General features: G+C 35.1%; 1 protein-coding gene across 1 annotated transcript; it reads left to right on the top strand.

Moving 5' to 3' along the window:
- The first annotated feature begins 3,549 nt into the window (after positions 1-3,549).
- Positions 3,550-9,723, top strand: LOC134237942 (uncharacterized). Its single transcript, XM_062720082.1, has 5 exons — positions 3,550-3,657; positions 3,831-3,947; positions 7,655-7,966; positions 8,075-8,103; positions 8,897-9,723. The coding sequence occupies exons 1-5, from the start codon at positions 3,624-3,626 to the stop codon at positions 9,707-9,709; spliced, it is 1,305 nt and encodes a 434-aa protein (XP_062576066.1). The 5' UTR covers positions 3,550-3,623; the 3' UTR covers positions 9,710-9,723.
- The last annotated feature ends 230 nt before the right edge of the window (positions 9,724-9,953 follow it).

Here is a 9,953-nt window from a genome sequence, read left to right as displayed (position 1 = left end):
GCTGTTTGGCCTCTCTCCTTTCAGGTTGCACAACAGTATTAAATTCTGCTATATTCTTACCAAAAATGCGCAAGTTTGAGTAGATGTAATTAATTTAAAACAAATTTCTGAGAAGTTTCCTTTTCAGATCTTCTTGATAAAGATTTTAGTACCAAAAATACATAGCCATCCCCGCAAGGCTCGCAAGTTATTTTCGGTCGAAGTCGAGCAGGTGCTTGAAAATCTAGTCCAGGGCCTAATCACTCCCTACTCTTGACAGTATATAGAAAAATCGGCACGCCCTAAATTTTAATAAATCTGGTCAATACAGGAAATGTATACATGTTGTTTTTCATTTCAAAAAAAAAAATTCAGCTCCAGTTTCGTATCAAAATGCCCGCATCGAAAGGGGAGATTCCGGGATTATTTTGCATCAGCCATGATTTGACGTGGACCCAAGTGAAATACTGTTATGACACCTGTACAATGATGTTCAATACTACAGTTCAGGAATTCACAATTTATAATGTAAGAACAATGATTCCTACTGAGAATAATTTTACTTTATTATGAGTTTTAATAGATATTTGAAGTCAAAAGCGGTGAAATCTCCATGGGTTTTTTTTAGCTTACATAACTTCCAAAGGAACTTCGGGTTAGGCTAATTATATAGTATTCAAAACATTTTTCACACAGAAGGAATATCTATTGAATATCAGTTGTATAATAAAAATGTTTATAAAATGTAAAAATACGTGTAGCTATATGTCTCCGCTATTTTTTCTTATTCATCGCTTTTAATTTAGTAGTTCCAAAACCAGATCAGACCAAAACCAGCAAGCTCTACTAGTATGATAGTGTCGTTTACTAATTATTGAATTAGAAATTCAAATAATGAGTACACGACAATCGTATTTCCAACTCGGCCTATGGCGCTTCTTATCCCAATGCTTCCAATGCGTTTGATAAGGGGAAACCGTTTTACTTTATAAGCAGAAATAAAGATGCTCAAAACAACTTAAGATATTTCCTGGATTTATTTTAGTATTTCTTTAGGACTACAGTTTGGTCTTGACGGCACGGCTGTCCGTCTCCAACTGACTAACAAAAGACAAGTTTGAGTAAAAACAAATTAAGCACAAAGAAGAAATTAAGTGTCACACAAAGAGATAAGATAAAAGAGTGACATTCTATAGATGGACAATTAAATAAACTTGTCACATTAACAGCGTTTTTAAAAATCACCCGTAAATCCTTGTCGTGGTCAAGGTGTGAAAATTACTTTATGGGATTAACTCTGTTTAACACCAATTGATAATTTGATTAAATACAAAATGGTTCCCGTGGAATGTAAGATATTTTGCTAAACAAATACAGGATCAGAAAGCTTTCATAAAATTATCACAAATAGCATCAAAAATAACTATAAAACAAATCAGTAATTATTAGGAATATGAACATTTAAAAATCGTGTAATTTTTCATCACGACAAATGTCGTTTACTAATTATTGAATTAGAAATTCAAATAATGAGTACACGACAATTACCCCTTTCGCCACGATAAGTTTGGTCCCCAAACTTGAAAACAAATTTTACAGTTTTTATTTAATATCGTCTGGGATTGCCACGATAATAATTTTTGGAAGTCCGAAAATGTCCATGGTTCACGGGCACCTGCTGTACACTTGGCTGAGCCGGTGAATGGCGATGGTCCTCACGCAGTAATTCCCGCCGAATCTGTAGAAGACTTGATCGGAGGCCTTCATTGGAAGTTTTTAAGCTTTCGTTTTCCTCTTTAAGTTTTTGGTTTTCCGACGCGAGATGTAGCTCTTTGTTTGTTGGACTCACTTGTTGCAGAGTGGCAATGGTCTCTTCATAATTTAGGCAGGTTTTCTGGTAACTTGAAATAATTTCTTCCATCTCTCTCATTTGATCGTTTCGACTGGTCATTAATGAAAGTAATTGATTGTACAATTCGTCGTTCTCGGTAATAACATCTCTCTGTTTTTGGACAGTTTCTGTCGCTTTTTTAGTTAAAGAACACTGCTTATTGTATTTAGTTTTGATCGCTTTTAGCTCAGTTTTCAAGTTACCTTCAAGATCTAAACACTGTTGAAATGCGGTTGAACTTAACGAAGAAAAGGGCAGCAATCGCATGGTGTTCTTTCTGTCAAGGTAGTTCTGTAGACGCTTTTTGTTCCTCTGTTGTACTTTTTCAGGTTTGTTGGGTATTGGTGTCGATCGTTTGGAACGGCATACTCGTCCAAAGTGTCCAAATTTTCCACAATTGTGGCACTGCTTTCCAATAGAATTGCACATGCGGAATGGGTGACATTTTCCGCAGCGTATGCATGTTTCAAATGGGTTCTGCACAAACGGACAAAGTTTAAAACTCCGCTGTATCCATTGTGGTCTGAAAGAATACATGATTTACCGAAATATCCGTGTTACAATATGGGGAACTAGAGTCACTCGCTTGGCATTATTTAGAGAGATCCGGGATCCATGTTGAACACAAGTTGAACATGACCACTGTACTCCACCAGTAACGTATTTCCAACTCGGCCTATGGCGCTTCTTATCCCAATGCTTCCAATGCGTTTGATAAGGGAAACCGTTTTACTTTATAAGCAGAAATAAAGATGCTCAAAACAACTTAAGATATTTCCTGGATTTATTTTAGTATTTCTTTAGGACTACAGTTTGGTCTTGACGGCACGGCTGTCCGTCTCCTGACTAACAAAAGACAAGTTTGAGTAAAAACAAATTAAGCACAAAGAAGAAATTAAGTGTCACACAAAGAGATAAGATAAAAGAGTGACATTCTATAGATGGACAATTAAATAAACATGTCACATTAACAGCGTTGGTTTTCCATCGGATTCTGTTGATTGTGTAAACGACTCTGTTGATTTTGTTTTTCAGCATGTTTATTAAATAAGTTATCACTTTTGCATTAACGTCTTTTTTACCCTTTCCGCCGCCCATATCAGAAAACCACATCCCTACAATTGTCATTATTTTAGTTTTAGAGGGTCATTTTTCTTCACTTACAGTATACAGGTATTAAAATTCATGCCACGTTTTAACTTCCAAAAATAAACTAAGAGGTTCATTTCTACTTTTTCGACCTCGAAAAACGACTATAGGTCATAATTCTCCGGGAGTCATTATTCCTGTAAGCATCGGGTGCATCACATGAAAATAACTGATCACAAAAATATGAAGTGCACTTAATTGTTCAGTTTGTTATCTTAAAACAACATGATAAATGGCTCGCTATCAATATTAGATGTACATGTAAGAATGTGCCTGATTTTTAAAATTCGATAAAGGCTTACTTATGTATACACTCAAACAGGTACACGTAACATTGCTTATTTATGATTTATTATATGTCAAAATATCAATTTACATGTGTATGCTATACCATTCCTTCAACTGGATGTAAAATGTAAAGTGAAGAACTTGTTGTTGTTTATTTAAAAAAAGAAGTGCTTCAATGTCGTTTTTAGAAAAAATATAAATGATTTGAAAAGAAATATTGAAATACCTAGCGCCAAATTGCGCTAACTTGATAAAATGGACACATATTATAAATGTTCTTTATTAATAGCCTTCTTTTAAGCCCTTTCATACCACTATGGCAACGGCGAATGATGACAACAGTATATCAGGTACGTCCTTTTTGAAACTATTAACCACATAAAAACTTTTAACTTGTTAACAAGAAAAAATGGCTTAAGAAAATCACTTGATATATACTTAAGTTATGATATGTGATTACTATAGTTATATTTTTTATTGATGGTTGAATGTATTGAGAGAAATGATTTAGATGTTGTTGCAGAATACGAAGAATACAAGTGGTGCACTCAGGATTGCAATATAACTCTCCGACACGCACCTCACATTGGTATCCAAGATGAGTATGAGAATGTCGTTGAATGGCTTACTTTTTCAAAAGGTATTTAAGCTTTTTCATGATTATTGAACTCCCGCTTGAAATGTGAGAGGGTATATAGTGAACAGGTTGTCCGGCTGCCTGCAGTCTGTTTCGCTTTGGAGTACCCATTTTTTATCCGCAACTTCTCTTACAATAATACCATTGTGAATTTTATTATACCCCCCGCTTGAAAAGCGGGAGGGTATATAGTAATCGGTATTTCCGTCCGTCTGTACGTCTGTCCGTCCGTCCGTCTGTCCGTCCGTCCTTCCGTCTGTCCGTCCGTCCGTCTGTTACGCTTTGGGGTACCCATCTCTTATCCGCAACTCCTCTCATACCACTGAAGGAAATTTAATGAAACTTTCACAGAATCTTTATTACATATTGCCATTGTGCACCTCCTATTTTACTTTTTGATCTGACATATATTTTGGATTTTCCAGAGCAAAACATGGATACTGCCAATATATTCATATGGGAGGCGGGGGGTATCATTTAGTGAGCTCATTGCTCACAGTACCTCTAGTTTTACTTTTTGATTGGACACATATTTTAGGTTTCCCATAGCAAAACATGACTTGGTATTTCTTTCTATAATATTGAAAGGTACCAATCTCCTATCCGCAATTCCCATACCACTGAATAAAATTATATGATACTCTCATAGATTCTTCTCAAACGTTAAACTTCCCCCTTGGGTAGACTCTTTTTGATATTTTAAGGGGATGACTCCGGATTGAAAGTATGGTTCAAGAGTTAGACATGTCCCCAGGGAAAAGGTTCACTCTAGAGCAAGACTTTCGTGGGAGGTTGAGTAGGGATGGCATGAAGGATATGGGGATAACGAATAGTATTCAATATCAAAGTCCAATATTCAATAGTATTCAATATCAAAGTCCATAAAACAATACAATATAGGAGCAGAGTAAACACGGAACTCTAAAATATCAGAGGTGGGATTAGGTGCCATAGAGGAGTGAGCATCCCCTGCTTACCGGTCACACCCGCCGTGTGCTCCTTGTCATGATCTAGAAATAACGGTCCACTGGTGAGTTCCAAAGCACCCAAAAGCTGAATATCATTTTATGGATGCGGGATTTGTTATCTAGTACAAATATTATTCTAATTAGAGTATTACATGTATATGCACTGGCATCATTTTTATCAGGCTAACTAAATTGGATTGGGTCTTGTGGCTTTTTAGCTCACCTGAGCCGAAGGCTCAAGTGAGCTTTTCTGATCAAAATTTGTCCGTCGTCTGTCGTTGTCGTTGTCATAAACTTTTCACATTTTCATCTTATTCTCAAGAACCACTGGGCCAATTTCAACCAAACTTGGCACAAAGTATCCTTGGGTGAAGGGAATTCAAGATTGTTCAAATGAAGGGCCACACCCTCTTCCAAGGGGAGATAATTATGAATTAGTGAAAAATTAATAGCATTTAAAAAAAATCTTCTTCTCAAGAACCACTGGGCCAGGAAAGATGAAACTCATGTGGAATCATCCTCAGGTAGTGTAGATTCAAGTTTGTTCAAATCATGACCCCCGGGGCTAGGGTGGGGCCAAAATGGCCGACCAAAGTTTTACATAGGAATATATAGGAAAAATCTTTAAAAATCTTCTACTTAAGAACCACTGGGCCAGGAAAGATGAAACTCATGTGGAATCATCCTGAGGTAGTGTAGAAATCATGACCCCCGGGGCTAGGGTGGGGTCAAAATGGCCGACCAAAATTTTACATAGGAATAAAAAGGAAAAATCTTTTAAAAATCTTCTTCTCAAGAACCACTGGAATAGGAAAAATGAAACTCATGTGGAATCATCCTCAGGTAGTGTAGATTCAGGTTTGTTCAAATCATGACCCCCGGGGCTAGGGTGGGGCCAAAATGGCCGACCAAAGTTACATAGAAATACATAGAAAAAATCTTTTAAAATCTTCTTCTTCTTCTTACGAACCACTGGGCCAGGAAAGATGAAACTCATGTGGAATCATCCTCAGGTAGTGTGGATTCAAGTTTGTTCAAATCATGACCCCCGGGCAAGGGTGGGGTCAAATGGCCAACCAAAGTTTTACATAGGAATATATAGGAAAAATCTTTTTAAAATCTTCTTCTTAAGAATCATTGAGAAAGGAAAGATGAAACTTAAATGAAATTATCCTCAGGTAGTGTAGATTCAAGTTTGTTCAAATCATGACCCCTGGGGTTAGGGTGGGGCCAAAATGGCTGACCAAAGTTTTACATAGGAATATATAGAAAAAATCATTAAAAATCTTCTTCTCAAGAACCACTATGCCAGGAAAAATGAAACTCATGTGGAATCATCCTCAGATAGTGTAGATTCAAGCTTGTTCAAATCATGACCTCTGGGGCTAGTTTTGGGCCCAAAATGGCTGACCAAAGTTGTACATAAGGATATATAGGGAAACCTTTTAAAATCTTCTTTTCAAGTACTTCAAAGCCATGATTAGTGATATTTTTCTATTTATATGGAATCAACCTCAGGTAGTGTAGATTCTACATTGCTCAAATCATGACACCCAGGAGGGTTAAAATTCAAGCCCCCCCCCCCCCAGTAAACTTTCAGTTTTGATCTGATATGTGCTTTTTCCTAGTAGATGTGCTCAGGTGAGCGATGTGACCCTTGGACCTCTTGTTTTAATTAAGTGTAGTCGATGGAAATTCAATTCTAAATTAGTTAAACTGTGTTAATCTAATTTCTTCAAACAAATATTTATTTCGTAATTTCAATAGTTAACCCACCGCGGAAAACAGTTCCACTGCTAAATGGCTTGATGTTCTGAGTAATCAATTTTTAATCAAGGCAGGTAATTTACATATAAATTGATGTTGCAGAGATTTCAACGGCCACATTAAAACTCGCATTTTGTAAATTAATTGGTTTTTATAATGACTTTGATAGCAAATATACGTATCTCATCACTTTGGCGCTTTTTGGCTGACTTGTTTCATCCAATTGTTTTTGTTTTAAATTTGACTAAGGAATAATCGAAACACAGGGATCATGGTGGGTGAGACCGGTCAACAGGGGATGTTTATCCCTCCTAGTCACCTGATCCAATCTTTTGTAATTTCCATGGGTCCTTGTCCATGTCCTGTTCAAATAATATTATTGGTTTTGTTCGAAGTTCGAGAGATCGATCACTGTGCATTATTCTCACTCATTATCTTTGGCCATTCAAATAGGTTATAATGAGGAGTTAAATTTCTTACGTCTGGTTTTCGAAAGGGGGAATTTGAAGGCAAAAGTGCGAAAATGCAAGTACTTTAACCTCATTGGAACACATTAAAAGGAGTTGTTTGGGGTTGCAACAGAAGACCTATTGTTCTCCAGTAAATGGAAAGTTCGAGATATCACCTTCATTGACAGCTGCAAAACGATAGCGTTGTATTTTTTTTTTAAATATTTGTACGAGTCTTTGAAAATGGTAAATAACTCAGATATGAAAAACAAAAACGCTTCAGTGTGGTGCATTTTGTGTATATAATATTTTCATAGAGCATATCATAAGACAATTGAAGGAAAAGAATTCATTGATTAAAAGAGTAAAAAATCAAGCCCAAGTCGTACTTTTTTCATTCACGACAGACTCGGATGATTTTTTTCGCTTGAATATAATGGGGTTACAAAAAGTCAATAATTTGTATTGCAGTATGCTTTGGTTTTGATAGTACATTAATGAGAACAATATTTTTACTCTTCTTTAGATATGGAAACGGTATTCATTCCTGGCGAAAGACGAATACGGATGCCTATTAAAGAATGGCAGGGTGGTGATAGAAAAGAGAAACATCTTCTTTCGACGGAAATTGAGAAATTATCTCACAAAATAAAAGAAACCTCAATAAAACGGATACTTATTCCTCTGGTGATTACAGGATCCGGATGGCCTGCTGTTAAGATACTGCAACCGTTTTTGTTTTACATACATTTATACAGAGGATGCACACTCACATTTTGCCATCCAGACGAGAGGGAATTTATTTCTATGATGAAAATAATCGATAGTTTTCTGAAAGGTGAATAATTTTAAAACATCTACTAAAAAGTAATGATATATATAATGTATAAAAATTGCATTTTCTTTTGCATTTAGTTAACAAACTTTATTTTGTCTTTTTTTCTAGGTGTAGAATTGAAAGAAAAAGAGCCTGAGGTAAAAACTTTTTAGATTCAGCAACCAACTTTAGATTTAAAATTTCGTCAGATTGTGTATCTCTCACTTTTAAGTGGTGTCTCATTATGGGGGAGATGTTTGCTCTGGTCTTATTAAGCTCAATGCTTACACCTCTAGTGTATTATCAAGTATATTAAGTTGTTTCAAGATATATCCTTATTTCAATTATTGTTAAATCGTTCATTTGAAGAACTTAAACATTTTCCAAAAGAAGAACAAAAGAACAACAATCATTTTCCAAAATATGAATAGACTTTTGGTAAAACTGTAAGAAGAGTTCAGGATACCAGGCTTTTGCAGAAATACATCATTTTTTAATATCTATAGTTGACCCTGAAGTAAAATTGAAAAAAAAAAATTCCGAAACCTTGGTGCAACTCTAATGGAGTCCAATCATATTCTGAAATGTTAATAGACTGCTGAGAAAATGTAAGTGGAGTTCAGGTAACCAGTTTTCGTTGTAAAAACCTCCATTTTAGTAATAATTGTCGTCACAGTGAAAATAAAAATTTCGAAACCTAGTTGTTCAACTACAGGAAACCCAAAATATGACCGGTCTATTCATATTTAATGTGAAAAATCTAAGAAGATTTAAAGAATCCCACCTTTGTTTATTTTTTATATGTCATATTTGCCCCCATTTGGCCCCCATGGTAAAATTGAAATAAAAAAAAATACAAGACATCATCAATCATATTCCAAATGATAAAATGTGCAATTAAAAAATGTGCTTCAATCGTAGTGGACCGTGTTTTTTTTTTTACATTTTCAGGCACAATCTGACACTCTTCTTGTGGCTCAACATTATATCGAATGTGCAACATGTGGAGAATATGCAAAGCTTTATTGCAATACATGCCATAAGAATGTTTGCGAAAAGTGTGCTGACGCCCATCTGAAAGTTGAAGAGTATAGCGATCACGAGATAGTGATATATAAAGATAGGAGACGACAGATACCCTTGGAAAGCTGCAGAAGTCATCCAGGAAAAAATTTAGATTTGTGTTGTTTTGAATGTCAGAGAGCCCTTTGTTCAAAGTGTGCCACAAAACTTGACCACACAGGTCACAAATTTCTCGATTTAGAAATAACTTACGCTGAAAAAATTCAAAATGCTGAAAAAATAATTGCCGACATTGAGAATAACCTCATTCCTAAGTCGGAAAAATATATTTCGAAAATCAACCGAAAAATTGCACGGTTTCAACGTCAGTCAGTATTTGTTCGTAGGGTAATGGAGGACGATTTGCAAAATATAAAGAGAGTTGTAGAAAAAGTCTACAAAATGAAACTGATGGAACTAGAAAACTTGGAAAAGGACCTTTCTGATGAACTCAATAAAGAAAAGAAATTAGCAGAGGGCTATTCAGATTTTTTGAGCCAACTTCTGGGAAAATATAAGGAAACTATAAAACGCAAAAAGCCTTCGGAATTAATTATATTGGTAAACTCTACTACTATTCCAGAGATCCCTAAATCAAAGAAGGAAAAGGATGTTGTATATACAAAAGGAAAATGTTTTACAACAATAACAAACATTTTTGGAAATCTTTCGGTGCAAGCGTCAAAGGGTACCAAAGTCTAATACGAAAATTATTAACATGCAGTTTTCTCCAGTTCCTGGACATCACTGATTAGTTATCTTTGAATGAATATATATATATATATGGTATATATATATATATATATATATATATATATATATATATATATATATATATATATATATATATATATATATATATATATATATATATATATATATGTATACACCAATTTTCAGTTAGATGATGCATAGAAGGTGCTTTTTTTCATGTTCACTGAAAAAA

Source organism: Saccostrea cucullata, unplaced genomic scaffold (assembly GCF_032062105.1).
Source record: "Saccostrea cucullata isolate Sc308-1 unplaced genomic scaffold, CSIRO_AGI_Scuc_v1 ctg14050, whole genome shotgun sequence".
Lineage (NCBI taxonomy): Eukaryota > Metazoa > Mollusca > Bivalvia > Ostreida > Ostreidae > Saccostrea > Saccostrea cuccullata.
Note: the sequence above shows the minus strand (reverse complement) of the source record. Positions and strands in the feature narration are given on the sequence as shown.